This window comes from Thunnus maccoyii, chromosome 9, assembly GCF_910596095.1.
Source record: "Thunnus maccoyii chromosome 9, fThuMac1.1, whole genome shotgun sequence".
Lineage (NCBI taxonomy): Eukaryota > Metazoa > Chordata > Actinopteri > Scombriformes > Scombridae > Thunnus > Thunnus maccoyii.
In genome coordinates, this window is record NC_056541.1 from 337,501 (window position 1) to 357,500 (window position 20,000).

At 39.3% G+C, this 20,000-nt stretch overlaps 1 protein-coding gene across 2 annotated transcripts in view; it reads left to right on the top strand.

Moving 5' to 3' along the window:
• The first annotated feature begins 1,135 nt into the window (after nt 1-1,135).
• Nucleotides 1,136-20,000, top strand: part of phf19 (PHD finger protein 19) — a 27,082-nt gene continuing 8,217 nt past the window's right edge. Inside the window, exons 1-10 of one of the 2 annotated variants that reach the window (XM_042422252.1) lie at nt 1,136-1,405; nt 6,521-6,704; nt 6,834-6,915; nt 7,013-7,126; nt 9,240-9,334; nt 12,442-12,590; nt 15,413-15,508; nt 15,589-15,778; nt 16,455-16,522; nt 16,613-16,759. In XM_042422252.1, the coding sequence (XP_042278186.1) occupies nt 6,522-6,704; nt 6,834-6,915; nt 7,013-7,126; nt 9,240-9,334; nt 12,442-12,590; nt 15,413-15,508; nt 15,589-15,778; nt 16,455-16,522; nt 16,613-16,759 (1,124 nt within the window). In that variant the 5' untranslated portion in view covers nt 1,136-1,405; nt 6,521. The remainder of the gene's footprint in view (nt 1,406-6,520; nt 6,705-6,833; nt 6,916-7,012; nt 7,127-9,239; nt 9,335-12,441; nt 12,591-15,412; nt 15,509-15,588; nt 15,779-16,454; nt 16,523-16,612; nt 16,760-20,000) is intronic. The other variant, XM_042422251.1, reaches the window with a different exon arrangement.

The following is a 20,000-nucleotide window of genomic DNA, read 5'->3' on the forward strand; positions in this document are numbered from 1 at the left end:
CCCGAGCCACAGGCCTCCACAGCAGATCAGCAGGGCCGGTCAGCAGTCTCTGAATGTGCTGGAGGCGGAAAACAGCGCCCCTACTGGCCAGGTGAATCAGTCCTTGTCCTCCGTCGTCTTTAGATAAGAACAAGACACTCTGTGGGATCCAGTGGAGATGATCCCAGAAAAAGTCCACGATCAGCCTCTGGATGTTTGACAGAAGGTTAGCTGGAGGATCAACAGAGTACAAACGGTGCCACAACATAGAAGCAATCAGATTATTAATAACCAGAACACGACCTCTAAAAGACAACTTTGGTAAAATCCACTTCCATTTTTTCAGTTTGCCTTCCGCTTTCTCTCAAACATTTTCCCAGTTCTTAGAGACAGTGGTGGATCTCTGAGGTATACCCCGAGGTATTCCAGGTGAGCCTCCCAGGTAAGCTGAGCTGCTTTAAACCATCACCTACCATCAGAGCTTCACTTTTTTCCCAATTAACTTTTGAAGAAGAGATCAGACCAAAGTTTTCCACACTGTCAACTAAAGCGTCAACGTCACTCTGTTTTTGGACCAGCACTATGACATCATCAGCATAGGCAGAAAGCTTAACTACAGAGTTGGAACCAGGGAGATTAAAACCAGAGAGCCGTGTTCTTAGTTTGTGTAAAAAAGGCTCTAAGGCCAGTGAGTACAACATGCCCCCCCCCCTCCTTAAACCCCCCTCCCCACCTTAAAAGGAGCATTTAAACCACCATTTCCACCATGGAGAATATCCATATATATCTATATCTATCTATCTATCTATCTATCTATCTATCTATCTATATATGTATATATATGTGTGTGTGTGTGTGTGTGTTACTGCATATCACAAAGAAAGACATGTTTCTATGTAAGATACTTTTGTTTGTTTTTGTTTTTTTTTATTTACTTGTCTTTTCTTTTATTTCATTTTATTATTTACTGTTCATATTCTATTGTTTACATGTAAATTTTTGCTTTGGCAACATGTTTGATCCACGTCATGCCAATAAAGCAGAGAGAGAGAGAGAGAGAGAGAGAGAGAGAGAGAGAGAGAGAGAGAGAGAGAGAGAGAGAGAGAGAGAGAGAGAGCTCGGCAGTACGTCCTGGTGATGACGTGATGACGAATGATGATGACGCAGCTCATGTAAATGATGGAACGCCTCCTCCTCAGATTCGCGGGAAAAGTGAAAAATGGCGACGGTAGAAGTTTGAAGCTTTGCGCCGTGAACCAGAGACAGAGACAGACAGGCAGAGAGAGAGACAGGCAGAGGACACGGAGACACAGACAGACACACGGTCTCTCTGTCCGACCTGTCTAACGGAGCAGCCGCCTGTCTGTCTTCATCTGTCGGTGGGCCGGAGACCGGAGACCGGAGGACACAGCCCGGGGCAGTGAAGGTAACGCGGCTCCGTTTCTGATGTGACCCGCTTCTTCTCCGGCGTAACCCGCTAGTTTAACCCGTTACTTTTAACCCAGCAGTTTAACCCGCTAGTTTAACCCGTTACCTTACTTTAACCCAGCAGTTTAACCCGCTAGTTTAACCCGTTACTTTTAACCCAGCAGTTTAACCCGCTAGTTTAACCCGATATGATAACCCAGTAGTTTAAACCGTTAACGTTACGCTAACCAATCAGTATAACCCGCAAGTTTAACCCGTTAATGTTATATTAACCCAGCAGTCTAACCCGCTGAGTCAGTTTAACCCGTGTCAGACAGTTTATTAAGCGTTTTATTGACCTATGACCGCCCCCGGTAACCAGCAGGTTAACGTGCGTAACGGCAGACTGAAGCCGTTATTACTGCTCAGTAACCGGACCCAGAGCCGCTAGTTTACCGTATCAGTCCAGGTTAAAATAGTTATAGCCGGGTATAACCCGGGTTATCCAGCCGCAGTTTTTCCGTTAGTTAACCCGGTGTGACCCGGGTCAGTTTGTGGTTTACTGTATGCTTGTCTCGGTTCTGATACGCACTGCGCATGCTCTGACATGTCAAAATCCCCCTGACAGTTCAGACATGAATCACAGCCACAACCTGTCTAACTGAACACCTGTCTGTCTGCTTGCCTGTCTGTCTGCCTGTCTGCAGGCACAATTTAACTGAACCCTTCATTACAGCATGTTCATTACATGTTAATTACAGCATGTTAATTACTACATGTTCATTACATGTTTATTACTACATGTTAATTACTACATGTTCATTACATGTTTATTTCAGCATGTTTATTACTACATGTTAATTACTACATGTTCATTACATGTTAATTACTACATGTTCATTACATGTTTATTTCAGCATGTTTATTACTACATGTTCATTACTACATGTTCATTACATGTTTATTACTACATGTTAATTACTACATGTTCATTACTACATGCTAATTACTACATGTTCATTACATGTTTATTACTACATGTTAATTACTACATGTTCATTACTACATGCTAATTACTACATGTTCATTACATGTTTATTACTACATGTTAATTACTACATGTTCATTACATGTTAATTACTACATGTTCATTACTACATGTTAATTACTACATGTTCATTACATGTTTATTACTACATGTTAATTATTACATGTTCATTACATGTTAATTACATGTTAATTACTACATGTTCATTACATGTTTATTACTACATGTTAATTACCACATGTTCATTACATGTTAATTACTACATGTTCATTACATGTTTATTACTACATGTTCATTACATGTTCATTACATGTTTATTACTACATGTTCATTATTACATGTTCATTACATGTTAATTACTACATGTTCATCACATGTTTATTACTACATGTTAATTACCACATGTTCATTACATGTTCATTACTACATGTTCATTACATGTTTATTACTACATGTTAATTACCACATGTTCATTACATGTTAATTACTACATGTTCATTACATGTTTATTACTACATGTTCATTACATGTTCATTACATGTTTATTACTACATGTTCATTATTACATGTTCATTACATGTTAATTACTACATGTTCATCACATGTTTATTACTACATGTTCATTACATGTTCATTACATGTTTATTACTACATGTTCATTATTACATGTTCATTACATGTTTATTACTACATGTTAATTACTACATGTTCATTACATGTTTATTACTACATGTTCATTACATGTTCATTACATGTTTATTACTACATGTTCATTATTACATGTTCATTACATGTTTATTACTACATGTTAATTACTACATGTTCATTACATGTTTATTACTACATGTTCATTACATGTTCATTACATGTTAATTACTACATGTTCATTACATGTTTATTACTACATGTTCATTAAATGTTTACTACATGTTTATTACTACATGCTCATTACATGTTCATTACATGTTTATTACTACATGTTCATTATTACATGTTCATTACATGTTAATTACTACATGTTCATTACATGTTTATTACTACATGTTCATTACATGTTTATTACTACATGTTCATTACATGTTCATTACATGTTTATTACTACATGCTCATTACATGTTTATTACTACATGTTCATTACATGTTTATTACTACATGCTCATTACATGTTTATTACTACATGTTCATTATTACATGTTCATTACATGTTAATTACTACATGTTCATTACATGTTTATTACTACATGTTCATTACATGTTTATTACTACATGTTCATTACATGTTTATTACTACATGCTCATTACATGTTTATTACTACATGTTCATTACATGTTCATTACATGTTTATTACTACATGTTCATTACATGTTTATTACTACATGTTCATTACATGTTCATTACATGTTTATTACTACATGTTCATTACATGTTCATTACATGTTTATTACTACATGCTCATTACATGTTCATTACATGTTTATTACTACATGCTCATTACATGTTCATTACATGTTTATTATTACGTTATTACTACACGTTCATTACATGTTCATTACATGTTTATTACTACATGCTCATTACATGTTCATTACATGTTTATTACTGCATGCTCATTACATGTTCATTACATGTTTATTACTACATGTTTATTACTACACGTTCATTACATGTTCATTACATGTTTATTACTACATGCTCATTACATGTTCATTACGTGTTTATTATTACATGTTTATTACTACACGTTCATTACATGTTCATTACGTTTATTACTACATGCTCATTACATGTTCATTACATGTTTATTATTACACGTTCATTACATGTTCATTACATGTTTATTACTACATGTTTATTACTACATGCTCATTACATGTTCATTACATGTTTATTACTACATGTTCATTACATGTTTATTACTACATGTTCATTAAATGTTTATTACTACATGTTTATTACTACATGCTCATTACATGTTCATTACATGTTTATTACTACATGTTCATTATTACATGTTCATTACATGTTAATTACTACATGTTCATTACATGTTTATTACTACATGTTCATTACATGTTTATTACTACATGTTCATTACATGTTCATTACATGTTTATTACTACATGCTCATTACATGTTTATTACTACATGTTCATTACATGTTTATTACTACATGCTCATTACATGTTTATTACTACATGTTCATTATTACATGTTCATTACATGTTAATTACTACATGTTCATTACATGTTTATTACTACATGTTCATTACATGTTTATTACTACATGTTCATTACATGTTCATTACATGTTTATTACTACATGCTCATTACATGTTTATTACTACATGTTCATTACATGTTCATTACATGTTTATTACTACATGTTCATTACATGTTTATTACTACATGTTCATTACATGTTCATTACATGTTTATTACTACATGTTCATTACATGTTCATTACATGTTTATTACTACATGCTCATTACATGTTCATTACATGTTTATTACTACATGCTCATTACATGTTCATTACATGTTTATTATTACGTTATTACTACACGTTCATTACATGTTCATTACATGTTTATTACTACATGCTCATTACATGTTCATTACATGTTTATTACTGCATGCTCATTACATGTTCATTACATGTTTATTACTACATGTTTATTACTACACGTTCATTACATGTTCATTACATGTTTATTACTACATGCTCATTACATGTTCATTACGTGTTTATTATTACATGTTTATTACTACACGTTCATTACATGTTCATTACATGTTTATTACTACATGCTCATTACATGTTCATTACATGTTTATTATTACGTTATTACTACACGTTCATTACATGTTCATTACATGTTTATTACTACATGCTCATTACATGTTCATTACATGTTTATTACTGCATGCTCATTACATGTTCATTACATGTTTATTACTACATGTTTATTACTACACGTTCATTACATGTTCATTACGTTTATTACTACATGCTCATTACATGTTCATTACATGTTTATTATTACACGTTCATTACATGTTCATTACATGTTTATTACTACATGTTCATTACATGTTTATTACTACATGTTCATTACATGTTTATTACTACATGCTCATTACATGTTCATTACATGTTTATTACTACATGTTCATTACATGTTTATTACTACATGCTCATTACATGTTCATTACATGTTTATTACTACATGTTCATTACATGTTCATTACATGTTTATTACTACATGTTCATTACATGTTTATTATTACATGTTCATTACATGTTTATTATTACATGTTCATTACATGTTTATTACTACATGTTCATTACATGTTTATTATTACATGTTCATTACATGTTTATTATTACATGTTCATTACATGTTTATTACTACATGTTCATTACATGTTTATTATTACATGTTCATTACATCTTTATTACTACATGCTCATTACATGTTCATTACATGTTTATTATTACATGTTTATTACTACACGTTCATTACATGTTCATTACATGTTTATTACTACATGCTCATTACATGTTCATTACATGTTTATTACTACATGCTCATTACATGTTCATTACATGTTTATTACTACATGCTCATTACATGTTCATCACATGTTTATTATTACATGTTTATTACTACACGTTCATTACATGTTCATTACTACATGTACTACATGCACCTGTCTGTCTCTTTTAGCGCCTGTCTGTCTCTCTGAGCGCCTGTCTGTCTCTCTGAGCACCTGTCTGTCTCTCTGGGCACCTGTCTGTCTCTCTGAGCACCTGTCTGTCTCTCTGGGCACCTGTCTGTCTCTCTGAGTGCCTGCCTGTCTCTGAGCTCCTGTCTGTCTCTCTGGGCACCTGTCTGTCTCTCTGAGTGCCTGCCTGTCTCTGAGCTCCTGTCTGTCTCTCTGAGTGCCTGTCTGTCTCTCTGAGTGCCTGTCTGTCTCTCTGAGCTCCTGTCTGTCTCTTTGAGCTCCTGTCTGTCTCTCTGAGAACCTGCCTGTCTCTCCGGGCTCCTGTCTGTCTCTCTGAACGCCTGTCTGTCTCTCTGCAGGATGTTTGAGGACCTGATAGAAGCCTTCTGTGGTCTGGAGCCTCAGACGTCTCCAGGGGGGGCGGCAGGTCGGAGGGGGCGTGGCCTGGAGGACGATGAGGGGGCGGGGTCCAGTCTGAGTGTGGGACAGTTTGTCCTCTGTCATTGGTCAGATGGACTCTACTACCTGGGCAAGATACAGAGGGTAACACACACACACACACACACATACGTGTCATCTCTGCACAGCATCATCAGTCATCACACAAATCACCTGGTGAACGGTGTCCTCTGATTGGTGGATGTAAACCTCTGTGCTGTGATTGGTGGACAGGTGAGCCCCCCGAGGCAGAGCTGCTTTGTCACATTTGAGGACAACTCCAAGTTCTGGGTCCTCTGGAAGGACATCCAACATGGTGAGAGACAGACAGGTTATTATACTGTCTCACCTCCCTCTACCTGTCTCTCTTTCTCCACCTGTTGATCACAATCTTTCGTCCAATCATGTTGCAGCTGGAGTGCCGGGGGAGGAACCTCGCTGCTCTGTGTGCCGGGAGGTGGAGCCAAACTCTGACAGCCAATCAAACCAAAACAACCAGATCCTCATCTGTGGGAAGTGTGGCATCGGTGAGTGAGACAGGCTGCCGCCACCTCTGACCGACTGACTGACTGACTGACTGACTGACTGACTGACTAATTAACTGACTGACTGACTGACTGACTGACTAACTGACTGATTGACTAATTAACTGACTGACTGACTGACTAACTGACTGATTGACTAATTAACTGACTGACTGACTGACTGACTGACTGACTGACTGACTGACTGACTGACTGACTGACTGACTGACTAACTGACTGATTGACTAATTAACTGACTGACTGACTGACTGACTGACTGACTAATTAACTGACTGACTGACTGACTGACTGACTGATTGAGTGACTGACTGACTGACTGACTAATTAACTGACTGACTGACTGACTAAATAACTGACTGACTGACTGACTGACTGACTAATTAACTGACTGACTGACTGACTGACTAACTGACTGATTGACTAATTAACTGACTGACTGACTGACTGACTGACTGACTGACTAATTAACTGACTGACTGACTGACTGACTGACTGACTAATTAACTGACTGACTGACTGATTGACTAATTAACTGACTGACTGACTGACTGACTGACTGACTGACTAATTAACTGACTGACTGACTGACTGACTAAATAACTGACTGACTGACTGATTGACTAACTGACTGACTAACTGACTGATTGACTAAATAACTGACTGACTGACTGACTGACTGACTGACTGACTAATTAACTGACTGACTGACTGACTGACTGACTGACTAATTAACTGACTGACTGACTGACTAAATAACTGACTGACTGACTGACTGACTAAATAACTGACTGACTGACTGACTGACTGACTGACTGACTGACTGACTGACTAATTAACTGACTGACTGACTGACTAAATAACTGACTGACTGACTGACTGACTGATTGACTAACTGACTGACTGACTAATTAACTGACTAACTGACTGACTGACTAACTGACTGATTGACTAACTGACTGATTGACTGACTGACTAATTAACTGACTAACTGACTGACTGACTAATTAACTGACTAACTGACTGACTAATTAACTGACTGACTGACTGACTGACTGACTAATTAACTGACTGACTGACTGACTGACTGACTGACTGACTGACTGACTGACTCACTGACTGACTGACTGACTAATTAACTGACTAACTCACTGACTGACTGACTGACTGACTGACTAATTAACTGACTAACTCACTGACTGACTGACTGACTAATTAACTGACTAACTCACTGACTGACTGACTGACTGACTAATTAACTGATTAACTGACTGACTGACTAATTAACTGACTGACTAATTAACTGACTGACTAATTAACTGACTGACTGACTGACTGACTAATTAACTGTCTAATTAACTGACTAACTGACTAACTAACTGACTGACTGACTGACTGACTGACTAATTAACTGACTAACTCACTGACTGACTGACTAATTAACTGACTGACTGACTGACTGACTGACTGACTGACTGACTAATTAACTGACTGACTAATTAACTGACTGACTGACTGACTGACTGACTGACTGACTGACTGACTAATTAACTGACTGACTAATTGACTGACTGACTGACTGACTAATTAACTGTCTAATTAACTGACTAACTAACTGACTAACTCACTGACTGACTGACTGACTGACTAATTAACTGACTAATTAACTGACTGACTAATTAACTGACTGACTAATTAACTGACTGACTGATTAAGTGACTTTGCAGGCTGCAGTTGTTTTTATCCTCCTTTAACTCCTTTAGTGACTAAAGTGAAACATTTGCCAAATGAAAAGCAGCCCAGCTGTTAATGACGTCATAGACGTCATGTGCCAACAGTCAAAATACAAAATAAACATTAATGATTAATGACGAGTAGATTAAGATTGTAATATTGTAATATTGTAATACTGTAATACTGTAATATTGTAATACTGTAATACTGTAACATTGTAACATTGTAATACTGTAATATTGTAACATTGTAATATTGTAATACTGTAATATTGTAACATTGTAACATTGTAATACTGTAATATTGTAACATTGTAACATTGTAACATTGTTCTGAATGTTTTGTGTGTGTGTGTGTCTGTCAGGGTTCCATCAGCAGTGCCACGTTCCTCCTGTAGAGGGCAGCAGCGTCCTGAGTCCCTGGTTCTGCCGCCGCTGCGTCTTCGCTCTGGCTGTCAGGGTAACGGCAGTACTACAGTAGTAGTAGTAGTAGTATTACCAGTACTACAGTAGCAGTACCAGCACTACAGTAGCAGTACCAGTACTACAGTAGCAGTACCAGCACTACAGTAGCAGTACCAGCACTACAGTAGTAGTACTGATACTACAGTAGCAGTACCAGTACTACAGTAGTAGTAGTACCAGCACTACAGTAGTAGTACTGATACTACAGTAGCAGTACCAGCACTACAGTAGTAGCAGTACCAGTACTACAGTAGTAGTACCAGCACTACAGTAGTAGCAGTACCAGTACTACAGTAGTAGTACCAGCACTACAGTAGTAGCAGTACCAGTACTACAGTAGTAGTACTGATACTACAGTAGCAGTACCAGCACTACAGTAGTAGTAGTACCAGCACTACAGTAGCAGTACCAGCACTACAGTAGTAGTACTGATACTACAGTAGCAGTACCAGCACTACAGTAGTAGCAGTACCAGTACTACAGTAGTAGTACCAGCACTACAGTAGTAGTAGTACCAGCACTACAGTAGTAGTAGTAGTACCAGCACTACAGTAGCAGTACCAGCACTACAGTAGTCGCAGTACCAGTACTAAAGTAGTAGTAGCAGTACCAGCACTACAGTAGTCGCAGTACCAGTACTAAAGTAGTAGTAGCAGTACCAGCACTACAGTAGTAGTAGTAGTACCAGCACTACAGTAGCAGTACCAGTACTAAAGTAGTAGTAGCAGTACCAGCACTACATTAGTAGCAGTACCAGTACTACAGTAGTAGTAGTAGCAGTAGTAGTAGTAGCAACAGTACCAGTACTACAGTAGTAGTAGTAACAGTACTACGGTTGTAGTAACAGTACTACAGTAGTAGTAGTAACAGTACTACAGTTGTAGTAACAGTACTACAGTAGTAGTAGTAACAGTACTACAGTTGGAGGAACAGTACTACAGTTGTAGTAGCAGTACTACAGTAGTAGTAGAAAGAGTACTACAGTAGTAGCAGCAGTACTACAGTAGTAGTAGCAGTACTACAGTTGTAGTAGCAGTACTGAAGTTGTAGTAGCAGTACTGCAGTTGTAATAGCAGTACTACAGTTGTAGTAACAGTACTACAGTTATAGTAGCAGTACTACAGTTGTAGTAACAGTACTACAGTTATAGTAGCAGTACTACAGTTGTAGTAGCAGCAGTACTACAGTAGTAGTAGCAGTACTACAGTTGTAGTAGCAGTACTACAGTTGTAGTAGCTGTACTGCAGTTGTAATAGCAGTACTACAGTTGTAGTAACAGTACTACAGTTATAGTAGCAGTACTACAGTTGTAGTAACAGTACTACAGTTATAGTAGCAGTACTACAGTTGTAGTAGTAGTAGTACTACAGTTATAGTAGTAGTACTACAGTTGTAGTAACAGCTACAGTTGTAGTAGTAACAGTACTACAGTTGTAGTAGTAGTAGTACTACAGTTATAGTAGTAGTACTACAGTTGTAGTAGAAAGAGTACTACAGTTGTAGTAGCAGTACTACAGTAGTAATAACAGTACTACAGTAGTAGTAGTAGTAGTAAGAATACTACAGTAGTAGTACCAGTACTACAGTTATAGTAACAGTACTACAGTTGTAGTAGCAGTACTACAGTAGTAATAACAGTACTACAGTAGTAGTAGTAAGAATACTACAGTAGTAGTACCAGTACTACAGTTATAGTAACAGTACTACAGTTGTAGTAGCAGTACTACAGTAGTAATAACAGTACTACAGTAGTAGTAGTAAGAATACTACAGTAGTAGTACCAGTACTACAGTTATAGTAACAGTACTACAGTTATAGTAACAGTACTAGAGTGGTAGTAGCAGTACTACGGTTGTAGTAACAGTACTACAGTAGTAGTAGTAACAGTATTGCAGTTGTAGTAACAGTACTAAAGTAGTAGTGGTAACAGTACTACAGTTGTAGTAGTAAGAGTACAACAGTTGTAGGAACAGTACTACAGTTGTAGTAGCAGTACTACAGTAGTAGTAGAAAGAGTACTACAGTAGTTGTAGCAGTACTACAATTGTAGTAGCAGTACTACAGTTGTAGTAGTAGCAGTACTACAGTTGTAGTAGTAGCAGTACTACAGTTGTAGTAACAGTACTACAGTTGTAGTGACAGTACTACAGTTGTAGTAACATTATTACAGTTGTAGTAGTAGCAGTACTACAGTTGTAGTAACATTATTACAGTTGTAGTAGTAGCAGTACTACAGTTGTAGTAACAGTACTGAAGTTGTAGTAGCAGTACTGCAGTTGTAGTAACAGTACTACAGTTGTAGTAACAGTACTACAGTTGTAGTAACAGTACTGCAGTTGTAATAGCAGTACTACAGTTGTAGTAGCAGTACTACAGTTGAAGTAACAGTACTACATTCGTAGTAACAGTACTGAAGTTGTAGTAACAGTACTACAGGTGTAGTAACAGTACTACAGGTGTAGTAACAGTACTACAGTAGTAGTATCAGTACTACAGTTGTTGTAGTAGTACTACAGTTGTAGTAACAGAGCTACAGTTGTAGTAGTAGCAGTACTACAGTAGTAGTATCAGTACTACAGTTGTTGTAGTAGTACTACAGTTGTAGTAACAGAGCTACAGTTGTAGTAGTAACAGTACTACAGTTGTAGTAGTAACAGTACTACAGTTGTTGTAGTAGCAGTACTACAGTTGTAGTAACAGTACTACATTCGTAGTAACAGTACTGAAGTTGTAGTAGCAGTACTGCAGTTGTAGTAACAGTACTACAGTTGTAGTAGCAGTACTGCAGTTGTAGTAACAGTACTACAGTTGTAGTAGCAGTACTGCAGTTGTAGTAACAGTACTGAAGTTGTAGTAGCAGTACTACAGTTGTAGTAGCAGTACTACAGTTGTAGTAACAGTACTACATTCGTAGTAACAGTACTACATTCGTAGTAACAGTACTGAAGTTGTAGTAACAGTACTACAGCTGTAGTAACAGTACTACAGCTGTAGTAACAGTACTACAGTTGTAGTAACAGTACTACAGTTGTAGTAGTAACAGTACTACAGTAGTAGTAGCAGTACTACAGCTGTAGTAACAGTACTGTCTCCTCTCCACAGAAAGGGGGCGCTCTGAAGAAGGGTCCAATCAGCAGAGCTCTGTCGGCCATGAAGCAGGTGTTGCCGTATCACCTGGACGCTCTGGACTGGGACTCTCAGCACCGGACCAATCAGCAGCAGTGTTACTGCTACTGCGGAGGCCCTGGAGAGTAAGACCGACCAATCAGAGACACACACACTGTGGCTTACTGTTACATCACACCTGTAAAGAAACAGTGATGCTCTACAAACCACATCTGTGTTTCTAGATGCTACTGCTGATCTGTGTGTTGTGTTTCTAGATGTTACTGCTGATCTGTGTGTTGTGTTTCTAGATGCTACCTGCTGATCTGTGTGTTGTGTTTCTAGATGCTACTGCTGATCTGTGTGTTGTGTTTCTAGGTGGTACCTGCTGATCTGTGTGTTGTGTTTCTAGATGTTACTGCTGATCTGTGTGTTGTGTTTCTAGATGCTACCTGCTGATCTGTGTGTTGTGTTTCTAGATGCTACTGCTGATCTGTGTGTTGTGTTTCTAGATGTTACTGCTGATCTGTGTGTTGTGTTTCTAGGTGGTACCTGCTGATCTGTGTGTTGTGTTTCTAGATGCTACCTGCTGATCTGTGTGTTGTGTTTCTAGATGCTACCTGCTGATCTGTGTGTTGTGTTTCTAGATGTTACTGCTGATCTGTGTGTTGTGTTTCTAGATGTTACTGCTGATCTGTGTGTTGTGTTTCTAGGTGCTACCTGCTGATCTGTGTGTTGTGTTTCTAGATGCTACTGCTGATCTGTGTGTTGTGTTTCTAGATGCTACTGCTGATCTGTGTGTTGTGTTTCTAGATGCTACCTGCTGATCTGTGTGTTGTGTTTCTAGATGTTACTGCTGATCTGTGTGTTGTGTTTCTAGATGCTACTGCTGATCTGTGTGTTGTGTTTCTAGATGTTACTGCTGATCTGTGTGTTGTGTTTCTAGATGCTACCTGCTGATCTGTGTGTTGTGTTTCTAGGTGGTACCTGCTGATCTGTGTGTTGTGTTTCTAGATGCTACCTGCTGATCTGTGTGTTGTGTTTCTAGATGCTACCTGCTGATCTGTGTGTTGTGTTTCTAGATGTTACTGCTGATCTGTGTGTTGTGTTTCTAGATGTTACTGCTGATCTGTGTGTTGTGTTTCTAGATGCTACCTGCTGATCTGTGTGTTGTGTTTCTAGGTGGTACCTGCTGATCTGTGTGTTGTGTTTCTAGATGCTACCTGCTGATCTGTGTGTTGTGTTTCTAGATGTTACTGCTGATCTGTGTGTTGTGTTTCTAGGTGGTACCTGCTGATCTGTGTGTTGTGTTTCTAGGTGGTACCTGCTGATCTGTGTGTTGTGTTTCTAGGTGGTACCTGCTGATCTGTGTGTTGTGTTTCTAGGTGCTACTGCTGATCTGTGTGTTGTGTTTCTAGATGCTACCTGCTGATCTGTGTGTTGTGTTTCTAGATGCTACCTGCTGATCTGTGTGTTGTGTTTCTAGATGCTACCTGCTGATCTGTGTGTTGTGTTTCTAGATGCTACCTGCTGATCTGTGTGTTGTGTTTCTAGATGCTACCTGCTGATCTGTGTGTTGTGTTTCTAGATGCTACCTGCTGATCTGTGTGTTGTGTTTGTAGATGCTACTGCTGATCTGTGTGTTGTGTTTCTAGATGCTACCTGCTGATCTGTGTGTTGTGTTTCTAGATGCTACCTGCTGATCTGTGTGTTGTGTTTCTAGATGCTACCTGCTGATCTGTGTGTTGTGTTTCTAGATGCTACTGCTGATCTGTGTGTTGTGTTTCTAGATGCTACCTGCTGATCTGTGTGTTGTGTTTGTAGATGCTACCTGCTGATCTGTGTGTTGTGTTTCTAGATGCTACCTGCTGATCTGTGTGTTGTGTTTGTAGATGCTACTGCTGATCTGTGTGTTGTGTTTCTAGGTGGTACCTGCTGATCTGTGTGTTGTGTTTCTAGATGCTACCTGCTGATCTGTGTGTTGTGTTTCTAGATGCTACTGCTGATCTGTGTGTTGTGTTTCTAGATGCTACCTGCTGATCTGTGTGTTGTGTTTCTAGGTGCTACCTGCTGATCTGTGTTTTGTGTTTCTAGATGCTACCTGCTGATCTGTGTGTTGTGTTTCTAGATGCTACCTGCTGATCTGTGTGTTGTGTTTCTAGATGCTACTGCTGATCTGTGTGTTGTGTTTCTAGATGTTACTGCTGATCTGTGTGTTGTGTTTCTAGGTGGTACCTGCTGATCTGTGTGTTGTGTTTCTAGATGCTACTGCTGATCTGTGTGTTGTGTTTCTAGATGTTACTGCTGATCTGTGTGTTGTGTTTCTAGGTGGTACCTTCCAATCTGTGTGTTGTGTTTCTAGGTGGTACCTGCTGATCTGTGTGTTGTGTTTCTAGATGCTACTGCTGATCTGTGTGTTGTGTTTCTAGGTGGTACCTGCTGATCTGTGTGTTGTGTTTCTAGATGTTACTGCTGATCTGTGTGTTGTGTTTCTAGATGTTACTGCTGATCTGTGTGTTGTGTTTCTAGGTGGTACCTGCTGATCTGTGTGTTGTGTTTCTAGATGTTACTGCTGATCTGTGTGTTGTGTTTCTAGATGCTACCTGCTGATCTGTGTGTTGTGTTTCTAGATGCTACCTGCTGATCTGTGTGTTGTGTTTCTAGATGCTACCTGCTGATCTGTGTGTTGTGTTTCTAGATGCTACCTGCTGATCTGTGTGTTGTGTTTCTAGATGCTACCTGCTGATCTGTGTGTTGTGTTTCTAGATGTTACTGCTGATCTGTGTGTTGTGTTTCTAGGTGGTACCTGCTGATCTGTGTGTTGTGTTTCTAGATGCTACCTGCTGATCTGTGTGTTGTGTTTCTAGGTGGTACCTGCTGATCTGTGTGTTGTGTTTCTAGATGCTACTGCTGATCTGTGTGTTGTGTTTCTAGGTGGTACCTGCTGATCTGTGTGTTGTGTTTCTAGGTGGTACCTGAAGATGCTGCAGTGTTTCAGGTGTCAGCAGTGGTTCCATGAAGCGTGCACTCAGTCTCTGCAGGAGTCCATGATGTTTGGAGACAGGTAACTCACCTGTGTGCTGCTCTCAGTTTCCTCGTTAAGAGCCTCGTTAGGTCGGTGCTGATGTTCCGTGTTCCCCGCAGGTTCTACCTCTTCCTGTGCTCGGTGTGTAATAAAGGGTCTGAGTATGTCCGCCGGCTGTCCCTGAGGTGGGTCGATGTGGTTCACCTGGTTCTCTACAACCTGTCCGTCAGCAGCAAGAAGAAATACTTCGAGCTGGACGAGATCCTGGCCTTCGTCTCCGCTAACTGGGACCATCTGCAGCTCGGAAAGGTACCAGAACCGAACCAGGACCGGACTGGACCGGACTGTCCTAGAAAGCCAAATCACAGCATGACTGAAATGAAACTTTGAAATGTCTGTGACAGATTGTCTAAGTTCAGTGTTTTCTATCTTAACTACAAATCCAACCAAAAACCAGTCTGAGCGCAGTGTGTGTAGTGACTGCGCTCTAACTGGGAACACTGGGATCTTATTTCATGCTCTCCTGATTTCTTTAACAGCCTGTAACATATTTAATATCACTCCCATAATCCCTCACAATCCTAGGAAGAAGAATGCCGGCGCTCGTGTGAAACACAAATATCCCGAATATGGAAAGAAAGACATTAAACAAGATATGAGAAACTAGTGTTATAATTATATCATTATTATATAATTATATCATTATTATATAATTATATCATTATTATATAATTATCATGATATATTAACGAGTCAGGCCGGCTGACTCGCTGCCTGAAGGCTTCAGTGTTTGTACACAATAGATCCTCTCACAGTATAATAATCTTAATGTCGAGGCATGATGGTTGTTTTCCTCACTGGGAATCTGATTGTGGTAAAATAAATCCAAATAGTTGGACATATTTTTTGAACAGTCAAAAATGTGGAATCTATTTTTCTCAGTTTGCTGCTCAGCGTAGTTACTACCTGTCTGTCTCTCTCTCAGCTGTCTAACACGCCTCCAGCAGAGAGGGGGCAGCACCTGCTGGACGCTCTCAACAAATACAAGAGCAAGTAAGAAGCATAGCCAGTATAAATACTGCAGTATCTGTGTATTCTGTGTATTTATACTGAGTGTGTGTGTGTGTGTGTGTGTGTGTTCAGGTTTCTGTGTGGGAAGGAGATAAAGAAGAGGAAGTGCATCTTCCGTCTGAGGACTCGAGTCCCTCCAAACCCCCCCACCAAGCTCTTTCCTGAGCGCGCTCAGAACGATGGAGGGCGGGGTCTGAAGAAGGGCGTGGCCAGGAACAGGTAATACTCTCCATTCACCTGGTGACATGTTTGTAAACCAGGTAGCTGATGCACTTTCCTCTCCGGTCACGACTAATGTTGCAGCGCCTGAAGGCTGCATCAGCTCACCTGTGTTGTTGACATTATACCACCAACCAGTTTCTCTATAATACTCTGATGATTCCACCGTACTATCCCTGCTGTTGACTGGTTTATTATCGACACTGATAAGACAGGAAATTATTATTGACCTTCCATGTTGTCAGCTGCCTCCTTTTACAATCCACAGTGTAGACATTAGTCTAGTGTCGTCCTGCGTGTTATCATGGACTCCTCAGGAGATACAGCAGCACACTTACTTTCTTCATAGACTCAGATCTTTTGGTGTCAGTAGCAGATGTTCCTGTTCGATATTCAGAGAGTCATGCTGTACTGTAGTACGACCTCACAGCAGCCCATCTGTCAAACTAAAAACTAAACTATACATTAAATCCGGGGTTGTGTGAATATTATTGTCCATCCTGTGGGCCACTACTTTCAGTTAGCTCACAACAAGAACATGCTTAGACTTGCTAGCAGTGTCTCTTCTGACTCCTTGCAACAGAAAATACCAACTTCTGCCCTCTAACAGGTGATTTAGAGTCTCTCAGTTTAAACACAGCAGGCTGAAGAATTCTTTTATAATAATAATGAAATTCTTTTATTTTTTATCAGTCTATCTTGTTGTTAAACCAGCATCAGAGTGCTGCTGACTGAGATCTGCATCCAGATGTGATTTGTATGATGTAATGACTGTTTGAAGTCTTATGCACGTCGATGAAAAGTGTCGTATGTGTAACTGTGTGTTTAATCTGTGTGTAAATCTCCTAAACCGAACTATAAAAGTTATATAACCAGGAGCTGTTCCCGTTTGTAGTTCTAAAACAGCTGTTCCCGTTTGTAGTTCTAAAACAGCTGTTCCCGTTTGTAGTTCTAAAACAGCTGTTCCCGTTTGTAGTTCTAAAACAGCTGTTCCCGTTTGTAGTTCTAAAACAGCTGTTCCCGTTTGTAGGTCTAAAACAGCTGTTCCCGTTTGTAGGTCTAAAACAGCTGTTGCCGTTTGTAGTCCTAAAACAGCTGTTCCCGTTTGTAGTTCTAAAACAGCTGTTCCCGTTTGTAGTTCTAAAACAGCTGTTCCTGTTTGTAGTTCTAAAACAGCTGTTCCTGTTTGTAGTTCTAAAACAGCTGTTCCTGTTTGTAGTTCTAAAACAGCTGTTCCCGTTTGTAGTCCTAAAACAGCTGTTCCTGTTTGTAGTTCTAAAACAGCTGTTCCCGTTTGTAGTTCTAAAACAGCTGTTCCCGTTTGTAGTCCTAAAACAGCTGTTCCCGTTTGTAGTTCTAAAACAGCTGTTCCCGTCTGTAGTCCTAAAACAGCTGTTTTAGAACTACAAACAGCTGTTCCTGTTTGTAGTTCTAAAACAGCTGTTCCTGTTTGTAGTTCTAAAACAGCTGTTTTAGAACTACAAACAGCTGTTCCTGTTTGTAGTTCTAAAACAGCTGTTCCTGTTTGTAGTTCTAAAACAGCTGTTCCTGTTTGTAGTCCTAAAACAGCTGTTCCTGTTTGTAGTTCTAAAACAGCTGTTCCTGTTTGTAGTCCTAAAACAGCTGTTCCCGTTTGTAGGTCTAAAACAGCTGTTCCCGTTTGTAGGTCTAAAACAGCTGTTCCCGTTTGTAGGTCTAAAACAGCTGTTCCCGTTTGTAGTCCTAAAACAGCTGTTCCTGTTTGTAGTTCTAAAACAGCTGTTCCTATTTGTAGTTCTAAAACAGCTGTTCCCGTTTGTAGTCCTAAAACAGCTGTTCCTCTTTGTAGTTCTAAAACAGCTGTTCCTGTTTGTAGTCCTAAAACAGCTGTTCCCGTTTGTAGGTCTAAAACAGCTGTTCCTCTTTGTAGTTCTAAAACAGCTGTTCCCGTTTGTAGTCCTAAAACAGCTGTTCCCGTTTGTAGTTCTAAAACAGCTGTTCCCGTTTGTAGTCCTAAAACAGCTGTTCCCGTTTGTAGGTCTAAAACAGCTGTTCCTGTTTGTAGGTCTAAAACAGCTGTTCCCGTCTGTAGTCCTAAAACAGCTGTTCCCGTTTGTAGGTCTAAAACAGCTGTTCCCGTTTGTAGTCCTAAAACAGCTGTTCCCGTTTGTAGTTCTAAAACAGCTGTTCCCGTTTGTAGTTCTAAAACAGCTGTTTTAGAACTACAAACAGCTGTTCCTGTTTGTAGTTCTAAAACAGCTGTTCCCGTTTGTAGGTCTAAAACAGCTGTTCCCGTCTGTAGTCCTAAAACAGCTGTTCCCGTTTGTAGGTCTAAAACAGCTGTTCCCGTCTGTAGTCCTAAAACAGCTGTTCCCGTTTGTAGTTCTAAAACAGCTGTTCCCGTTTGTAGTTCTAAAACAGCTGTTCCCGTTTGTAGTCCTAAAACAGCTGTTCCCGTTTGTAGTCCTAAAACAGCTGTTCCTCTTTGTAGTTCTAAAACAGCTGTTCCTATTTGTAGTTCTAAAACAGCTGTTCCTGTTTGTAGTCCTAAAACAGCTGTTCCCGTTTGTAGTTCTAAAACAGCTGTTCCTGTTTGTAGTCCTAAAACAGCTGTTCCCGTTTGTAGGTCTAAAACAGCTGTTCCCGTTTGTAGTCCTAAAACAGCTGTTCCCGTTTGTAGTTCTAAAACAGCTGTTCCCGTTTGTAGTTCTAAAACAGCTGTTTTAGAACTACAAACAGCTGTTCCTGTTTGTAGTTCTAAAACAGCTGTTCCCGTTTGTAGGTCTAAAACAGCTGTTCCCGTTTGTAGGTCTAAAACAGCTGTTCCCGTTTGTAGGTCTAAAACAGCTGTTCCTGTTTGTAGTTCTAAAACAGCTGTTCCTATTTGTAGTTCTAAAACAGCTGTTCCCGTCTGTAGTCATAAAACAGCTGTTCCCGTTTGTAGTTCTAAAACAGCTGTTCCTGTTTGTAGTTCTAAAACAGCTGTTCCTATTTGTAGTTCTAAAACAGCTGTTCCCGTCTGTAGTCATAAAACAGCTGTTCCTGTTTGTAGTTCTAAAACAGCTGTTCCTATTTGTAGTTCTAAAACAGCTGTTCCCGTCTGTAGTCATAAAACAGCTGTTCCCGTTTGTAGTTCTAAAACAGCTGTTCCTGTTTGTAGTTCTAAAACAGCTGTTCCCGTCTGTAGTCATAAAACAGCTGTTCCCGTTTGTAGTTCTAAAACAGCTGTTCCCGTTTGTAGTCCTAAAACAGCTGTTCCTGT